Source organism: Tamandua tetradactyla, chromosome 5 (genome assembly GCF_023851605.1).
Source record: "Tamandua tetradactyla isolate mTamTet1 chromosome 5, mTamTet1.pri, whole genome shotgun sequence".
Lineage (NCBI taxonomy): Eukaryota > Metazoa > Chordata > Mammalia > Pilosa > Myrmecophagidae > Tamandua > Tamandua tetradactyla.
The window spans coordinates 102,542,107-102,563,077 of record NC_135331.1 but is presented as its reverse complement, the minus strand read 5'-3'; the positions used below and the strand labels follow the sequence as shown (position 1 = coordinate 102,563,077).

Here is a 20,971-nt window from a genome sequence, read left to right as displayed (position 1 = left end):
CCAGCAAAACCTTATAAGAAGAACTCTCTGAAGCAATCCTTCTTCCAGTTATGGGAGAGGGAATTAGCTCAGAGAATCTTCACCTGTTACTGAAATAGCAGTAAACCAAGAGGTTTAAGAGGTCTCTGTTCATCTTTTTTTTCATGCACAGAGAAGTTCGGACCCTACCCATTTATTAAAGAAATATATTCAGTTCATTCATTCATTTGTTCATTCATTCATTTCTTCCAGAAATATTTGTTGAGAGTCTGCTAATGCCAGGCCAAAAGTGCTAGGAATACAATGATGTATATGGTCCTTGTCCCTGGTCTCTCAGTGCTTACAATCTAGTGAGGAAACTGAATCTGTGGGTTAGATGGAAAGATCTGATTGAATATTAAATAAGTATCCTTTTCCTCACTTTTAAAATAAGGTATTTAGGACATAGTCACAAAGTAGTCTGTTTCTATGTTCCTAACAATCTGTCAAAGGGATAAGTGAATTAGGTGCATTTTTTTTTATCTTGTCAAATTACTGCCTGTTAATTTTAAATTCAGCAGTATTCCACAGATGTTAAACTAGTGTTTGTGAGCCACTGCATCTTACTAATTAGATGGAATGTTACATGTCAGAGATTATTTGGAAAATTAGTTACTTTAGGGAGATGTCTTTGGGGAAAATTATCATAATCCTGTCACATTTGATAGTTCTGGATATATACACTTTGAGAAAAAGACTAAATGTCATCTGTGATTTATTTAAAAGAAAACTCTTCTGTTTGTGGAATCCATGGAAGTCTGTATCTATAAGGATCGAAACATTACGCTTTGAGTTACTGTTAAGTATTTTATTAGACCTATAGGATTAGATTAATCAAAGGAATAATTAGTGGATTTTTTTAAAAACTATTATTTTATATAGTTCGTAAAATCTTTACTACCTTTTATTTCTAGGTTACTAGCTAACTTAGTAATATCTAATAAATGCCCTATATCAAATTAAATCCTGCCTAGCCTTGTGGCAGTTTAAAGATATTTAGCTGAATGTTCTACATTTGTTTTATTCCATATGTGCTTGATGCAGTTACATACACAGTGAGACATGAGGCACAGTCTTTGCCAACAAAGAATTTAAACTATGGTTTAAGAAATTATAAGCAGGTATGAAAAGATATTTGATGATATGTGTCCAATATGGTTAGAGAAGGGAGGTATTCCATTGGTCTCTGTGGTCAGGATTCACATGAAGAAGAGTGATGGGAAAACATTCTGTGGAGGAGAAAGAGTAGTGATGAACACAGAGAAGATAATACTTGAAGCCATGTGACAGTTTAATAAAGAAGAAATAGATTATTTAATTGTAAAGGAGGTTAGAATCCGTTTAGATGGTTTTGACAATCAGGCTTAAGAATTTGGACATCATTGAATCCAGGAAATGAACCTAAAGGTTTATATCAGACCAAATGTCAGTTTATTTTATTTAATTCTTAATCCCCTGCCTTGAGCCTATTCCAGTAAAAGAAACATTTTGAAAGGTACTAAAAATGCATTTTCAACATGTTCCTTTTTGCATCATAGGTTCTTTTTTGCAGGAATTTCTTTCCACAAGAATAAATTAAAGTTATGTCAGGCAGAGTAATCCTTCTGACCATAGGTGTAAGGTGAATTTTGGCCAAAGGTAACTTACTCTGAAGCACTATGAATAACAGCTAAACATCAAACGGTTTAGTAAACTACATCTTAGAGCATAGATGCAAAATAAAGTACCCTAATGCGTAAAGGATTTCTTGAAAGCAACTATTATGTTGCTTTTGAACTGAGGGTTAAAACTTGGATTTCTTGGGGCCAGAATATCTAGATATCAATAAAATTTTGGAAACATTGCACTTTTCATTTTTTCACATGTAATTTTCAGGAAACTTAGTTTTCATATTGTGACAGTAATATGCAATATTAAAACACTTTTTAAAAATTAAATTTTGTGCCCTAGAACCATGGGATCAACAATTCCATCCTGACCAAAGGGGAAAAGAAGTTTTTCAGTGGCAGAGAGAGTTGAAATAGTCGAGAGCTACTCTGGAGGTTGCTCTTACGCAAGCTTCAGTTAGACATTGATACCTATCATAACTGCCAAATCTCAACCAGGACCATTCCAACCAATCCTAAAGAACACCTAGGGCAGTATATAAGATTCCTCAAGGGTTCCATATACTAGAGAAACTTTCCAGAAACTGCAAATGGGCCCCTGGACCAAATAAGTCTTGAAACCTAGAGGGCCTAGCCTCTCCAGACCATCAGGTAGGTCCATCTCCCTACCCCATATTAGTAACAGACCCTTCCAACATGAAAAATTTAGAATAGCCATAGCCCACAACGCCCCTAAAGAGAAGGATAGAAGGATCAAAGGTGATGGTGAAGTTATACAGAGAAGACAGAATTTAACAAATGAATATGATTGCTGAATCATTTTAGTCTCCAGTATCTTAGAGCAGCTAGAAGTAAAAACCTAAAATTACAGTAACCCATGTCAAAGTCTGAAATATGTTCTACAAGTAATTTGCTGGGCTTTGAAATTTATTGCTATTTTGTATACATGTTATTTTTTACAAAAAAGAAAGAAGAATGTTGAGTGAGGTGATAAAAAAATATTTAAGCCTTCTAGCCTCCTATATTCTGGAGGAGCTAGAAGGAGAAATCTGAGAGGATCATATGGTAGGCCATGACAAACTCTGGGATCTGTTCTGTAACTACTTGTTGAAGAGTGCTTTGAAAACTATTGCTTTTTTATTTCTTTGCATTGTATATATGTTATACTATACAATAAAAAAAAATTTTTAATAACTTTTCTGTACTTGTTTTTTTGATTGCTAGCCAAAAAAGCCTCCAAATTCCGAGACTGGTTGGACTGCAATAGTATGGAGTTAAAGCCTAATGCTGTTGCTATGGAAATTTTAGCATATTTAGCATATGAAACTGTGGCACAGGTAAGAATATAATCTATCATATCAAGCCATACATGGTCATTAAAAGTTCATTAAAAATTTGACTGATTTCTTGCTGTTCCTGGCTATAACCAATTCCTCTTCCACTTGCTGTTCTACTAGGAATGAGAGCAGTCATAAGTTCTCTCCTGTGACAGTCTTATTTTCTGGAATTCAGTTCAATCACGTTTCTTTGCATTCGCAGCTCTTATGAATGTTAGGATAAAAGTAACTGCCTCTTGCAACTTTATCCTAACCAGAAATGAAGTCCCTGCATACTTTTTCTTGACATGGAACTCTAGGTCCACATCTGTTCTGTTAGAGATTACCTTTGAGGTTTGTAAAATACCTTTCTGGTATGTGAGATCTCCTGAGTGCTTACCAAATTTAGTCTGGAATTAGAGTTTCTTAGAGTGAGGTCCTTAGACCACAGACATCGTCATCTCCTTTGTTCTTGTTTAAAATGAAAATTTCTAATCTACATCCCTTAGCAATCCTATAGAATTAGAATAATTGGGCCTGGAGCCCAGAAATCTGTATTTCAAAATGCTTCCCTAGTGATTCTGAAAATAAAGTTTGAGAACCACTTCCCTAGAAAGTCAGAATATCTCATTTGTGTTCATGTACAGATCCTAGGACAGGTCCATTCACCATTCAGTGAAAGCATGTGCTCATGTACAAAATACAGATTTTTAACGAGACAGTATTATCAATAACATTTAGAATATATTTCTTTTTATTTTACCACCTCAGTGGTTTTCATGACTATTCATACCACACAACCTTATTTTTATTTCCTGATCTTCTAGTTGGTGGATCTGGCCCTTCTTGTGAGGCAAGACATGATAACCAAGGCAGGGGACCCCTTCAGCCATGTCATTTCTGCAACTTTCATCCAGTATCACAACTCTGCCGAGGTAATTATAAAAAAATCCATCTTCTTTGACAAATCTGTGGTTTTGTTCCTAAGTGTGGTATTTGTATTAATGCTTCTTTGGAAAAGGTTATGTTGGAATATATGGCCTTCAGTCAAAGGATCTTAATGCATTCAACATTTAACTGGATATTTATGGAGCACCTACTATGTGCCAGACCCTGACAATCCACTGAACATATTGATTTTTTTCACCCTTTCCTTGACTTACTTAACTTTCCCTGCCCTTCAGTGAAAGATGAATAGTTGCAGAGAACTTCCCGTTTTCATAGGAGATGAAAAATTGGCTTAGGTAATTGAATGATGTTAAGAAATGTAATTTATTTCTTTGTGTCTCAAGAGACGAGGGGGTCATTGTTACTTATATAATTCCTGATGTTATTGGTAATTTTCAGTTTCAATTATTGATCCATCTCTAAACCTGATTTTAAGATGTGTAGCCCTCGGGCCATGGTGGCTCAGCAGGCAAGAATGCTTGTCTGCCATGCCAGAGGACCCGAGTTCGATTCCCGGTGCCTGCCCATGTTAAAAAAAAAGATGTATAGCCCTCTTCATCCTCAGTTTTTAAATTGTTCCTATCATGTGAAGATCACATCCTTTTCTTATCTGGATTATGCTGCTGGGATCTCCAGCTGTAAGGACCAGAAAGTCTTTCTGCCAACTTTAAGGCTTTATGTAATAATTATGAACCACTTTTGTCATAAAAAAAACATACTCTGTAAGCAATGTATATCTAAAAACCAGATAGTAATATATTGAAAGAGTTTGCTAATATTGCTTTTTTTTTTTTTTTCTCTCTGTGGGCAGGCACCGGGAATCAAACCCGGGTCTCCAGCATGGAAGGCGGGAACTCTGCCTACTGAGCCACCGTGGCCCACCCTAATATCGCTTTTTATTAACAAAAGCAGTAGTTAATGTAATTCGGTCTAATAACCTTAGAGAAACAGCGGGAAGGTTAGGTTAGCATCTGCATATCAAATGTGAAGTGAGTTTTAGATCAAGTTGGATGAAATATAAAACTTGACAATGTATAAGCCCCACTTATATCTATACCTTATCACAAATATCTGCTCCCTGATATTATCTGTGGGTGAAGATGGTGGCTTAAATAGTCTTTAAGAATTAGATATAACCTTTTTTAGGTCACATACCCCCTTTGAGAATCTGATAAAAACTGTACACCCTTTTTCCGTAAACATATTCACAAATTTTTCATGCAGCTTCAGAGATGTGTTGAAGCCATTCTCTGAATCTAAGAGATCTATGAACCCAATGGACTCCATGTTTAAATATTTTTGCTGTGGCATACTTACAAAATACATTAAGATATATGCCTTTATAGCATCTTATTGCAAGCCAGAAGTCATCTTGACACCTTTTTATGGCCTTTAGAGAAACAGATTAGATTGGGATCCAAGTAGGGCTCAAAATGTTTATATGCATTAAAAATCCATTTTTTTCCTTGAAAAGAGTCATACATCAGTATCAGTCAATGCACTTCAAAACTCCCTAAAACTTACCCAGTTGATTAAACAATATTTGTTTTCTTTTTGTTACAAACGCAAATTATGTCAAAGAGCACTCTTTAAAATGTGTTTGTTTCATGTTCGCTTTATGAATATGTATATATATGTATGCTTTTCATTAACATCAGACAAATTTGCTGTAACATTCTAATTGAAGAAGTTAACAGTGAACATAACAAGCTGAGTTTTTACCTTAAACGATTGCTTGCAAAATTAAGAAAAGCTCTTATTTTATCCCTTTCTTGGTTCTCCAGGGTGGCCAGACCGCCCTTGGGTCCTACTCAGCAACCACAGCCACTATTCCCAGCAATACAGCAGTTGAGAAGAATGCCCTGTGTATGCTGGATATCCTGGGCTCTCTGGGAGTGGGAGCATGAGTGTCACAGAACATCCTAAATATGTTAGTACAAGCCTCAAGCTTTTCCCTAGCCTTGTAGGTCCCCCCTACCCTCACCCTCTTTCCTGACTAAGCTTTAAGGGAGATTGGATATCTTCCTTCCTCCTATTACTAGCTGACAGGAAACAAAGAGAACTGGTAACCAGTAGGAATGTAATAAAGTCGGAATCTTACTCATCAACATCACGAATCAACAATGAGCATTTTCAAAGCCCGCTTTAAGAACAGTACCAAATTTGCTGCAGAGGAGGACTTTGGAGACTGATATGATTCTGTGTTCAGGGTGACAGAATGTTTTTTTAAATAAGTAATTTAAAAAAATAATAAGCAAAGGAATGAATGAATAAACAAAACAAATAAAGCAAGATAGTATACGCTAATTTCCAAATGAGTTGCACAGACAGAAAAGTCAGAGATAAACTCCCTAGTTACAGTCAAAAAGGATTTCAGAGAGGATTTGGGACTTAAGCTGGGCATGGAAGGAAGGATAGATCTTTGAGGAGCAGTTAGAAATGAGCTGCAGAGGCAGCATAAGTACAGTTTACAGAAAAAGAATCCTGGTTAAAATATTAAACAAAGGATTAATTGAAGAGGAGTAATAAGAACTTATATTAGAAAATTAAGACCTCTAAATCTACCCCAAAGAAGTGAAAACCCTCCTGTAACCAATAAGAGTCAAACTAAGTTCCCTTTTATCTCCATAAAAATAGCTTCCCATCCCTATAAGTTCAAAGCTTCTTCCACTTTGGCAAGTGATTCAACTTTTTGTTGCAGCAAAATTTTGGAGTCCCAAATAAAATGCTCTAAATCTGTAAAAAAAGAAAAGAAAATTGAAGCCTGAATTATGGAGGGTTTTAGACTTCTAGAGTTATTAAAGAACAGTTGAAGGTTTCTTAACTGAGGGGTGATAAGTTCAAAAAGGTGTTTTAAGAAGATCCAGATGGTGGTTCTATGTATTGTGGATTGGAATGAGAAACTCAAGGTATGGAGTTAATATACTGTACATTGTATTTTAACACATAATGTTCTTGAATACTAACCATAAAGGGACTGAACTAGTTACACTTGGGTTACTCATACTAGACTAGCAAGTTTAATATCAATTCAAGTTAATTTCCTAGTTGTTGTGTGTATATATATGGTTTATGCGCAGGAAGCAATGATCCCTAGAAGTTATCTTGTTTTTCCAGGAATAAGTCATGCCCGATTAGTCTAATTTACTCTTTTTTTTTTTTATTTTCTAGTTTTATTATTTCATTGTATTTATTTATTTTTATTTTTTCTTTTTTAAATATTTTATTTGTGTATCTTCACACAATATCATCACATAGTTGTGCATTCATACCATGATCATTTTTAGAACATTTGCATCATTCGAGAAAAAGAAAAAATTCATACATACCATACCCTTACCCATCCTTCTCATTGATCATTAGTATTTTCATCTACCCAATGTATTTTATCCGTTACCCCCCCATTATTTATTTATTTTTTTTACTCATCTGTCCACACCCCATATAAAAGGAGCATCAGATACATGGTTTTCACCATTACATCATCACATTGTAAAAGTTATATCTTTATACAATCATCTTCAAGAATCAAGGCTACAGGAACACAGTTCGACAGTTTCAGGTACTTCCCTCCAGCCACTCCAATACACCACAAACCAAAAAAGAATATCTGTATAATGCATAAGAATAACCTCTTGCCTATTTGAAATCTTCCAGCCACTGAAACTTTATTTCATCTCATTTCTCTCTTCCCGCTTCTTGGTTAAAAAGGCTTTCTGAGTCCCATGATGTCAGGTCCTGGCTCATTCCAGGAGTTCTTTCCCACATTGCCTGGGAGATTTATATATGTGGGAGTCATAACCCATGTAGGGAGGAAGGCAGTGAGATTACCTGCCAAGTTGGCTTAGAGAGAGAGGCCACATCTGAGCAACAAAAGAGATTCTCTGGGGGTGACTCTTAGGCATAATTTGAAGTAGGCTTGGCCTATCCTTTGTAGGAATAAGCTTCACAGGGGCAATCCCCAAGATTGATTGATTTGGTTGTTCCCACTGCTTGAGAGAATATGAGAAATTTTCCAAATGGGGAAGTTGAATATTTCCTCCTCTCCCTGGGCCCCTAAGGGGACTTTGCAAACATTTCTTTATCCACTTCTCATGTTACTCTGGTATACATCTGAGCATCACACTAATCTGGACAAACCAACAAAATCTCATGCCCTATTCAAGATTCCATGTACTTATGGTGTTTAATTAAATTGACCATACAAGTTAAATTAGGTAATGCACTACCCAAAATTTAAATTTTGCACCAAATAAACATCTCTCCCTTTGGTTTTACACAGAAGTTGAAGTTTTAAAATACAGACAATATCATCCTTTACTCTGTATTCTTATCTACCTTAGTCCTATCCAGATCAGCTTCCTTCGTATCTTTAGTCAAAATCTGATTACTTTTTTACCCTTTTAAACAGTTCTTCTATGGGATACTGCTGAGTACCCCATAGCTTCAGAGCTCTAACTCTGAGTCTCATATGTCACATCGATACCCAAAGCTTCTGGGAACAACACAGGTTATAAACAAATAGCTCAGTATCTCAGAATTTAGAAATAACAGTTACAACTCCCGAATATATGTGACTGCTGTAAGAGCTTACAATCTAGTATCCTTTACAATAGGCCCCAATCTAATAACCCGTGCTCTTGACTTCAGTTTGCTGAGTTTTTATATTATAGTTAGTCCATATGAGTGAGGCATGATAATGTTTGTCTTTTTGTTTCTGACATTTCATTCAATATACGTTCTTTAAGGTTCATTCATCTAGTTGCATGCCTTAATTTCATTTCCTCTTGTTTGATAGTGTTTCTAAGCAGGTCAAAGAACTGTTAAAACCAATATCTAAATTCCAGAAGATGTTCTGAAAAATCTGGCATAATACTTTTTTATACTATCAGCTATAGGCCAGTTAATAGTATTGTTAGTATGGTTGATCAGATAGAATGAAGAAAATGTAGATTAATAATAGCATACATGAAAAAGACTTAATAGACTTTTATTTACCTCTAAATTTCTTAGAAGCCAATATTGAAATGTGACTGATAAGAAAAAAATATTGGCTTTTGTTTGGGTTTTTAGGCATCCTCCTTTGGGGTAGACTTTGACATGGTAGAGAATATCTAAAGAAGAGTAACCAATGAGGGTGACCTAAAACATGTGTCATAAGTAGTTGAGGGAATTTGAGTTGTTTGACCAATAAAGAAGAGGCTGTGAAATGTAGCAGTCTTCAAATATTTGAAGTGCTTTTTCCACATGGAAAAGAGAACAGACTTGTAGACATAGCCAAAGAAACCAGAAATATTTTAGGGGTATTAGGAAGGAAGCATACACTTGTTGTGGGAAGATATGGAGGAGTCTGTAATGACCCTAAAACATTGAATTTGAATTTCTGGAAGAATGCTGGTTACTGTTGACACAGTGTCTGGAAAGGTAAATTGTTTGCAGAGGGTGGGGGGGTGATGGTAGTTTTGAGACATATAAATTTGAAATGCCAGAAAAACTTCTAGTAGAAATGTCTATCTGACAAGATGAGCAAAAGTTTTAGAAGTTGTATGTGAATCCTAATTTTGTCTAAATGATAAGGCAGATTAAAATTTAACATACTTAGACTCTCAGAGGCAGATGGCGGCATTATTTCTATGGATTGGATAAGAATAAATTGTGGTTTTATATTTCTAAGCTTCAAGTAGTATTATATTCACGAGATATTACACAAAATCTAATGTTAATAGAAGGCCTGGTCACTTGGCTACAAAACCACATCTCTTTGGGCAGGGTTCTTGCATGAAGTCTAGTCCAGACTCCCCTGAGAACACGCCTCCTCCTACGCCAACAGCTCCATCATCTGGATTACAGCACTCAGGAAAAAACACCTCAGGATCCCTAGGAAATGGGAATGCTGGACAAGACTCAACTAAAACCAAGCAAAGGAAAAGAAAAAAGGTCAGTGGTAATTTTTTGGGGGGTAGGGGGAGGTGGGTTGGGGGGCAGGGTATTTTCAGTTCACATTTTGGGGATCATCCAATTTATACTTAACCATGCTTAATTATTTCCCTCATACTTTTTTAACAGCTTTTTTTCTGAATAAAGTAAGATTTTGATTTTTTCCTAACATTTATTTTTCAAAATTTCAAACATACAGTAAAGAGAAAAGAATTAGAGTGAGCACTCTATATCTACTGTCTAGGTCCTACATTTTACTATATTTCTTATCACATATCTATCCATCTATCAATCTAACAGTTCCTTTGTCTACCTTCCAGTCCCTCTTTTTTTTAAATATACACTTTTTCAAAAAATAAACATTACATTGCAAAATAAGTTGTAGACATCACTATATTTCATGCCTAAATACATCAGTTAGTGTATTTGTTTATGGTAACCTTTTTTGAGGGGGAGAGAACAAATTTATACACAGTGAACCACTCAACACTTAAGTATACGATTTGGTGAGTTTTAACAAATGCATAAACATGTTTTGTTTTAAAACCCTATCAAAATATAGAACATTACCGTCAAACCATCAGCCCATAAATTTCTCTAGTGCTCCCTTCCAGTTAGTTCCTGCCATGGTTGTCAGAAAGGCAACCATTGTTCTGATTTTCTCAACATAGATTAGTTTTATATGTTCCAGAATGTCATATAGATGGAATCATATAGAATGTACTCTTTCATGTGATGTTTCTTACACTCAGGATGTTTTTGAAGTTCATGTTTTCTCAGTATCAGTGTAATTTACTCATCTTTATTGCTGTGTAATATTCCATTGTATAGCTGTATCACCTTAGTCTCAGGTTGATGGACATCTAGGGTGTTTCTGGTTTTGAGGTATTATGAATAAATTTGATCTGAGCATTCTTATTCAAGTCTTTGAGGATAACTGCCTTCATTATTCTTAGTTAAGTACCTTGGAATGACATTATTGAATCATGTGTATTTTTAAGAAATTGCGTGTATGTATTTTTAAGAAATTGCAAGAATTTTTGCAAAATGATATACGATTTTATACCCCCAGTAGCAATATATAAGAGTTCCAATTGCTTCACATCCTCATCAACATTTGATGTCATAATTTATACTCTTACCATTCTAATGAAAATTTAGTGGCAAGTCATTATAGTTTGAGCTTACATTTCCCTGATTTCTAATGATGTTGAGTAATTTTTTATGTACTGATTGGCCATTCATATATCTTCCTCTGTGAAGTGTCTCTTCAAATCCTTTACCCATTTCTTTTCAAGTTGTATTATCTTTTAGTACCAGTCTCTTAGAATTTGTTATATATCCTACGTAATAGTCATTTGTCAAATACGTTTTTCACATTTTACCCAGTTTGTGACTTACCTATTCATTGTCTTAATGGTGTCTTTTGACAAGCAGAAGTATTAAATTATGATGAAGTCTAATTTCTCAAGTTTTTCCTTTATGTTTATTTCATTTTATGTCCTGTCTAAGAAAGCTTTGCTACTCCCAAATCATGATGATACTTTCCAGTGTTTTCTTATGGAAGCTTTATAGCTTTAGCTTTGATGTTTGGTTCTATTAATGAGATCAGATTAACTTTTGTGTATGGTAGCAGTTGAGGCTGAGTTCACTTTTTTCCATATGGCTATTTACTTATTCCACAGCTTTTATTGAAAAGACGGTCTTTGAAATCAATACAATACAATCAAATGATTGTATATTCATGTTTGTTAATTTCTGGAATTTCACTTTTCTTTCACTGATGGATCTGTCAGTTCTTTTTTTTTCTTGGCATGGGCAAGCACCAGGAGTCAAACCCGGGTCTCCAGCATGGCAGGTGAGAACTCTCCCTGCTTAGCCACCGTGGCCCACCCTTTTTTTTTTTTTTGTCCTTTTAACAGTAAAATCTAGAGATTACATTGCACATCCTTAAATTTTCAGTCGAGGGTGGGCCACGGTGGCTCAGCAGGCAGGAATGCTTGCCTGCGATGCCAGAGGACCCGGGTTCAATTCCCGGTGCCTGCCCATGTTAAAAAAAAAAATTTTTCAATCTACTTGGAATCAATATTATACTACATCACTTACATAATATGTAATAATCTCATATTTGTATAGATACATCAACCTCACTCTTGTCCTTTATGTTGTTACTGTCATACATGTTACAGCGACATAAAAAATTATAATTTGTGCCTTAGATAATCAAATATATTTCAGTGAAACTAAGAAAAAAAATAAAGCTTCATGTTGAACATTTCCATTGTTTGTTTGTTTGTTTATTTTTGGCTTGGGCAGGCTCCGGGAATTGAAACCGGGTCTCCAACATGGCAGGTGAGAATTGTGCCACTGAGCCACCATTGCACCACCCTCGGTTGTTTTTTATTTCTTTGTGTTGATGAAAAAATTGTTGTGGTGTTGCTTCCCTTTGGTTTTCTGCTAAATTTTATTTAGCATTTCCTATAGTGTAGGTTAGCTGGTAATGGAATCTCATAGTCTTCATATTTCTGAAAATATCTTTGCCTTCATTTCTGGAAGATATTGTTGCTAGGTATAGAATTCTGATTTGACACTTTTATTTTTCAGCACTTTAATGATATCATTTCACTATTTCCTAGCATTTATCATTTCTGATCATAAGTCAGTGAGTTCTTTTTAATCTTTTTTTCCTGTATGTAATAATGTATTGGTTTTTTTCTGGATGCTTTAAATATTTTATTTTTATTTTATATCTATAGATATGGTTTTCTTTGTATTAGCCTGCTTCAGGTTCACTGAGATTCTTGAGTAGGTAAATTTATGTTTTTTTTGCCAAATTGGGGAAAATTTTTGAATTATTTCTTCATATATTTTTTCTGCCTCATTCTCTTTTTACTCCACTATCATGACTCCAAGTGCACGTGCATTAATTTCTTTGATATTATTCCACAGCTACTGAAGACTAATTTCTCTTTTAATATTTTCTCTTTATTATTCAGATTGGATCATTTCTAATCATCTACTTTTATGTTCTTCAAACAACTCCAATCTTCTTTTATACCCATTTAGAATTTTTTTATATCTGATACTGTATTTTACAGCTTTTTGGTTCTATTTGATTTCTTTTGTAATTTCTGTTTGTCTGCTGATATTTGTACTTGTATATTATAAGTATATATTCTTTTAGGTCCTTGAGTACATAGTAATAATAGCTGCTTTAAAAACTTGGTTGTAATTTCAATATCAGGGTTATTATAGTCTGCACTGAGTATAGGTCATGTTTTCTTGTATTTCTCCAGGTCTAGTAAGTTTGAACTATATCTGGGGCATTGTGAGTAACATGTTGTACATAATTGGTATTCCTTTATATTCCTATAAAGAGGGTTGTTGTTTTCTGGTGTGTGTATGTATCCGTTTTAACCAGGCAATTTACTTAATCTGGATTCAAACTCTAAACTTCAAACTCAAACTCAAACTCCATTTAGCAATAGCTACAATCTCTCTTCATGCTTTTAACTTCAACTGGACTGCTTAAATTTGATATCATGCAACAATTGTTAAGTGGTTAGTTGAAGATTTAGGTAAAGTTTATACAAATTTATACACTGAATTTGGGACTTCTCCTTTTTGATTCTGTCTTTTCAGCATTTCTTTCCTCATTTTCCAGCTACCGTGGTTACCCTGAACTCTGGCCTCTAGTTGTTTAAGCACTTAAGGCTGTGTTTTAACCACCATGTGCCCATCGAAGCCTGCCCTTAAGCAGTAAAAATGGGAAGCTAAACCCATTACCATTTGTTTCTTCTAAGTGTACACATTCCTCTTCCAGTTTTCATCTGGTTTTGATCATTCTTCAGTGGTTTCAGGTAGTTGTTTTTTTATAATTTGTCAAAAATTTATAATTTTATCTACAAAACAATTGGTACCATCAGAGCCATCTGTCATTACTAGGATCAGAACCATGCCAAGATATAATTTTATAATTGAGGTAAGTAAATTTAATTTCAACATTCATTTACAGTTTTCCCTTTCATTTACAAAACGGCAGAACTTACTTCTTTGTTATTAAGGGAATATCTGAACTATAGAAAATGTGCATATTGTAAAGTAATTTTTAAAAATTTCAGCTATAGACCTCTCCAACTCATTCAGTAATTAAAACTCATGTAAACAAAATGTCACCTAAAAGAGTTCTTTAGTGGTCTTATTTTACAGAGTATATAAGAAAGGAGTTGTAATTAACCAACTAATTTTTTAAATATAATTAATTTTTTGGTTTTGGAAATTCTTGAAATTTTTTCTTACAAGTATTTAGACATTTCTCTCCTAATCTTGTTTAAAACTATTATATTTGAGTTATTTTGCAGAAAAGATTTCCTGTGTGAAGTTTTAGCCCCGTCCATATCTAAATTCTCCTAAATTCTAATTTTGTAGCATCAGAAATAATAATATCCCACTTCAAAGCCATTAATTATTTCTCTATTTTATTCCATCACTTATTTCTACATTCACACTCTTAATACATGTTGATTTTCACACACTGAAAACTTCAGCTATGGAAATAGCATGTTATAATTAAATCAACATAAAATAATAAGGCTTCTACTGTATGCCAGCTATGTGAAGTAGAAATCAAGAAATTTGACATAAAGCCATATCTTTGATACTAACTAACATAGTAACTTTGGGCAAGTCACTCATTATTTCTCTCATCTGTAAAATGGGATAGGAGTTGGGAAAATTTAGACTAGATTATGTCTTGTGTTCCAGCCAGATGTATTAGTATTTGAATATTTGAATTCAATGATTCTCTCTTGCTTCTTCTTAACTAACTTTTGCTTTTTAATTTTCTTAGTTAAAAAAAGCTTTCCCTACTTATACTAGAACTACAATTTTAACAATTAAAGTCTCTATTTAACTTTGATATATGAGAATTAACTGAATCACAGAAAAAAATCAAAGAATGGCCCATCTTCATCCAAGAGAAAATATTCTAAGAGCATGAAGCTCTGGGAGGGCTGAATGTACTACAGCAAGGAGAAAGGGAGGATCCATGCTTGGCTAGTCAGATTATATATCAACTTTTGTGGTCAGTGAGTGAGTGATAGGTGTATAGTTGTACTTACCCTTAGTTTATTCTAGTCTGATATATATATATATATATATATATATATATATATATATATATATATATATATATATATATATATATATATATATATATGTTCCTTCTCTGTAAGATTTAAGATTTCAAGTTTAGCGAAAGATCCAGTCCACCATTCTGAATGTGGAAGGAATAAGAGACAACTGCCTGAGATTCCAGATCCTTCTTAAACATTGGGTTCTCTGGCCTACCAGCTTTGTGAAGGGGAAGGACAGGGCACTCTTACCTTGCCGAGTGCTTTTAAGTTGGGAAGAAGAGAGTCAGGACAGGTATAGGCATTTTAAATTGATCCAGTGGCAGCAGAAATTTCTTTGTTAGTTACTTGTACTGCAGTTGAGGATTCAAACTGCTGAGTGATTTTATTTATTGTAAACCAGCAAAGACAAGCAGAGGGTTAATACTCAAATATCAGAAATGTGTAGAATTGCATATGATACTTCAACTTCCGATATCCAGGATCAGTTTCTGGTAAAGTTATATAAATGAAGACAAATGGAAAAATACAAGAATGGAATATAAATGCAGCTATGAGGAAAAGAAACTGACATATGAAGAAGTGATTTACCAAGTGTCTACTACTTATGAATATACAGAGTTTAGTCCACACAGAGAGTTCTGCAAATATTCTGTGGAAAACAGGACTCAGAATTTTGTCAAATAAGGGGGTTAGTTTTTGAAAAATTTAAAACCATCCTATAATGTGCATATAATCAGGATGAGAAAGATGAATTGATATATGAATCGAATACTCTTCCCATGTGTTTACAGCAGACATAAGATTCCTTAATATCAGAGAGCAGATATGTAAATTTAGTGTTAATTCTTCTTAAAGACTTTGAAGAATGTTACAAGGATATTACAGTCCCTGTTAAATTTAAAATTCTAAACTTGGGATGGACTTTTAATTTGAACAGATTGCAGCATCTTGGTGAAACTGGATGTTGACAGATGATAGTGGTATTGACAGAGATGTGCAAATATTTGATGAGATGAAATCAATGCTGGGAATACCACATTTTAGATTTAAAGGCTCCTTTCCAAATAAGTCCATGAATATATCAAGAAAGTGTAGGAGTACACATGGTAACTTCATTCATACTGATGTTGGTAGTTGGTAAAGCAAACATGAAATTGACAAAGTGGAAAATCTAATGACATTTTACACAAAATTGAATGTTTTTATTTTTAAATAAGCTAAGCTTCACCTTTTTGGCAAAGATTAGATTAAACCTGACTGACTTACTTTTTTCCATAGCTTGCAAATAGGAACCACAAGGTAGTTTCTAACTTATGCATCCTACTTTAGTATTCCCAAATCCTATTTGATTGCCATGCCAGATGTTCTGAGAGATTTTGACCAAAATGTTCCATTCCAAAACCAATTTTATTTAAGAAAGTAGAGGAAGAATAGACTTTCTATTTCCCATGGAGAAAAGAAATGAGAAATAAATCCAATTTGGGAGAAGAAAGGAATAACTTTAGTTGAAAGCCATAGAGAAGCACACAGAAATTCCCTCCCTACTTAGTACAGAGGATACAGACCCTCTTGGTATCTCTTTTTCTTCTGTATTTATACCTGGACTTCCATTGGAAAACTTAACACTTTAGATTCCAAATCTAGTAAAATATTTGCATGCATTTCCACAAAAGGGTAGAAAGCCTCAGCCTACTTCATAAACATCTATTACACCTAGCAGATGAACGAGTCTCTATTAGTCATATATATAATGGAGCAGAATGGACCCACTGAAGTCTTTGCCTTCATCTGGGACATGATAATTGCATTTATTGTATTATAGTCCAACCCAAACAAAGTATTGAAAATGAAAATGAGAAAGCTCCGAAGAAATCCTTGTGCACTTTTATAATAGTGCCAAAATGAGGGGTTAGGATAATATAATCCTTGTTATTGTGGGCAAAGCAGATATGTTATTTAGGGTAGTGTTGGAATGAAATTGAGGAAGATAGTGTAATTTCATGTTCAGTTTATTTCACATCTTATTAAAACAATAAAAATAATCAAGATCTGTTTTGTTTTATATTTTAAGTCTTATTTCAGATTCAGCTTGGATAAATAGCAGATATTTTCACTTTGTGTGAATTTTTTAATTATCTTAGTTTGTAATAGGAAATGCATGCATGGGTACTAAAAGTATATTTAAATACAGAATAGTGTACATTGGAAAGGAAGCCTTCTTTCAACTGCTGTCCTCTAATCACCTGTTTACCCTGCAAGAGATGAGCAGTGTTCTGTTTTTAATGAGTTTATAATGTTCAGTTGTTTTTTTAAAACAAGTAATAACAGTGCCAGGGCACTTTGCTTTTTTCCTGTATAATATGTCTTAAAGATAGTTCCAGATAAGTATGTATGGAACTGCCTCATTCATCTTAGTGGCTCCTGTGGTTTCTGTTTAACTGAATGAATGCATAATAATTTATTTGACTAGTCCCTAACTGATGAGCACTTAGTTCATCAATCCAAATAGTGCTGCAGTAAATATCCTTGTATATAGGTTATTTTGCACCTGCAAATATCTTTAGGATTAATTCCTAAAGGTGAAATTGTTGACCATAGAGATTATACTTTTTTATTTTGGTAAAATTACAACCAACATAATAGCTATCCATCGAGGTCATGCTAGTTGTACCCCTACCTGGAATTATGAGTAATGATTTTAATAACAGCATAAAAATAATCTTAATTATTAACAGAAAATGACTTCTAGACCACAGTTATCGTATACAGAAATGAGCATTTCTTTCTTTTGCTACTTTAAGATTGATGACCAGGCTTCTGGCATACCTATTGTACTTTAAAACCAATTAACTTACCATTTCAAGAACATAGGGATGCCATTTTTAATATAATATATATATATTATATATATATATATAATAACCTAATACCATTAATAGCTAACATGTGTCAAGCAGTGTTCCAAGTGATTTACTTATATCAACTCATTTAATCTTCACAACAATCCTACAAAACAATCATAATTACTATCACAATTTTACAGATTTTTGAGGAAAATGAGGCCCAAAAATATCACATAGCTTGATAGAGCTGATAACTAACAGGTCTGGGATCTGGATATAGGTACTTGGAAGTCAAAGCCCGCAACTGAACCATCAGACTATAATTCCCTTTTGAGCGTTTTGATTTTGAATAAAATCATGTTTTGTATTTCTGTACACACACATCTATAATTTCTTAAGTTGATATCCATACTCTCATTGCAAATAATCTTTTCCTTCTTGTCTATTTTTGTGCTTTCAAATCTGCCTTTTACAGATGAGGCACATTTTAAAAGTTTTAATGTGGAGGTTTTTTTGTTTTGCACTTTTTTTTTCCTGAGGACACCTACAGAATTAGGAATTAAGTTGAAATGGTCTTTTAGGATTGTCCCTTAAATTATAAATAAATATATAGCAATTTTACATTTTTCAGTTTAAAATTGATAGCCCTCTAGCTATTTCAGAAATATGCCCAAGAAGTTCCCAAGAAATGTTTCTAATAATAAATGTTTAAAATGTTTTTTTTTAAACAGCTTCCTGTGGCTCTTTCAGTAAGCCTTCATGACACTTTCATCTGTGTGCAAGTGACTGTATTTTCCTGTACTATGACATGTAAACCTAGGTGAAATATTGTGGGCATAAAAATTGCATTTGGTAGTTCTGTTAGGTAGGGGTCATGTAAAAGTCATCTTTGATTTGATGATGGAACCTTTTTTTTTTAATGTAGTGTATGGCAGTAGTGATGTGTATCCTAAGGGAATAAATGGCCCATTTTATAGAAGTTTATTTTCATATTTTATACACTGTAGTTCTGTTGTGTGTTTTTGATTTAGTAACAATTTGGGTGTTTTTCTGTCACAGAGCACTGCAGCCTGTGGTGTAGAGGCTCACAGCGATGCCATCCAGCCCTGCCACATCAGAGAGGCCATTCGACGCTATGGCCACAAGATTGGCCCCCTTTCCCCATTCACAGTATGTAATAACAGAGTTATAAAAAGTTATATTTATAATCTGAAAGAATTTTGATTTTCAAGTGGTCAAATGAAGAAGCAATGGAATTGTTGAAAGCAATTTGTGGTCTCTGTAATTTTGTTGTATAAAAGTGGCATAACTCTCTTGGGAAATAAAAGTTAGTCATTTTTGTCTCTTTTTGGAAGGACAAATTTTTTTCTCAAAATATTATTTTCTTTCAATTACAAATTATGCTTTTTTTGTTGAGGCTTGTATTTTCTAATTTTCAAAGCTTAGGTTTATAAAACTTTTTGTCAAATTATATGCATCCGAGTATTGCTAGAAGCACTTTATATTCTAAAATTGGTTAGATTGGCAATACCACTTCTGTCAGATGTTCTGCTCCTAAACATACTTTGAGTTGGAAAAAGAAGAAATGATTTCTGTACTAGCTTTGAAGAAGGCTGAAATGCAGAGTCTTTCACATCTTCAAATGATTTGAAAGCTTGTAATCAGACTTTTTTTAACTGAGATTAAAATTTGATAGTTTGCAAGCCTAAAGAAATTATGTGTGTATGTGTGAACATTTTAGTGAAATGACCATCTGCATCTTGTGACCCCTTTTTTTTCAAATCTTCATGTTAATAGAAGTTTCTCCAAGTCCTTCCCTGTTTATAAGGAATTGGTTTGATTTTCAAAAAGTGAGGTTTGATTTATATAACCAAGGAATTGTAGAATTTACTCTTTTTTGGCATTCACTTTTTTAACATATCAAGGCAGAATATGTATATGTATAACATATTATACATACATAGATAAATATGTGTAGCATAATGTGCTTTTTTTTCTGAGTGGATTTTACTGTTACCTATTTGTAATACTTATGATTTCATCTAACTTTTTTATCTCCTTTTTACCTGTCTGTAGTTAAAAGGAAAAGCTTTCTTTCCATTCTTTATTCTCATTATCTTTAATTGTATGATGACATGTAATTAATTCTCAGCAAAAATATGTTTTCATATATGTCTCCAGAAGCTTTCTGAAAAAGTGACTATTATTTTCACCTTGGTTTGATATTTTTAAAAAGTCTTCTAGAAAAAAACTTGTAAGAACAAGATTTTGTTACTGTTGTTTAAAGCTACTACATATCGTTTTGCATGAATATTTGTAGATTCTTACGTTTGAAAAACAGAATGAAATCATGTACCCCAGTTTTATTTATTTTTTGCACGATAAATAAGGTTTTTGTAAGCAGATAATGCCTAAAGGAATATGAAGTTTAGAAAAATGAGATTACTGGAGATAAGAATTCAAAACCATCTAAAGTAGAACTGACTTAGAAGGAAGGATTAAAAATATCAGACCTATAGATTAGAGCCAAATAGTGAGTAATGCATTGGGGCAATGAAGTGAAGAAGAAAGAAAAAGGAGGCAATGCTGATAATAATGTACAAGTAATGGAAAGGTAGCAAGGGGAAACAGGATTTTTGAGAAATAGCCTAAGATGTTAATCAAAGTAATGGATAAAATTACGTAAGGGAAAATGCATCTAATACAAGGGGAAACTTCATAATCATGAAGTCTACAGTATTTTCTTAGCAGCTGCTTCATATTTCAAGTTTTTTGCTTTTAAGTAGACTGGAGGGTGCATGGATGGTTCAGTGATAGAATACCTGCCTTACATGCAGAAAACCAGGGTTCGATTCCTGGACCATGCACCAAAAAAGAATGGAAAGATCATTTGGAAACCATCATGGCTGATGGCACTATACGTACACATATATATGTATGTGTACGTGTTTGTGTCTATTTTTCCCTTTTCTAATCTGGTACCCTGTTATTCTTGTACTGTTGCTTTTACAATCTAAGATTTTGTAATATATGGTCAAAAAATGTACTTGAAACTAGATTCATATATAGTTTAAGCTAATTTTTGTCTTATGAGCATAAAACCAAGCTGCTTTTTATGACTACAATACGGTTAAAGAATGGTTCATTTTAATATATCTGGAAAACAG

At 33.8% G+C, this 20,971-nt stretch overlaps 1 protein-coding gene across 7 annotated transcripts in view; it reads left to right on the top strand.

Annotated features, from left to right (window-relative positions):
• The window catches only part of SUPT3H (SPT3 homolog, SAGA and STAGA complex component), a 654,143-nt gene that overhangs the window by 549,352 nt on the left and 83,820 nt on the right, over positions 1–20,971 (top strand). For all 7 annotated transcript variants that reach the window (XM_077161959.1, XM_077161961.1, XM_077161962.1 and 4 more), the window contains 4 exons: positions 2,850–2,962; positions 3,769–3,876; positions 9,659–9,826; positions 18,864–18,974. In XM_077161959.1, the coding sequence (XP_077018074.1) occupies positions 2,850–2,962; positions 3,769–3,876; positions 9,659–9,826; positions 18,864–18,974 (500 nt within the window). The remainder of the gene's footprint in view (positions 1–2,849; positions 2,963–3,768; positions 3,877–9,658; positions 9,827–18,863; positions 18,975–20,971) is intronic.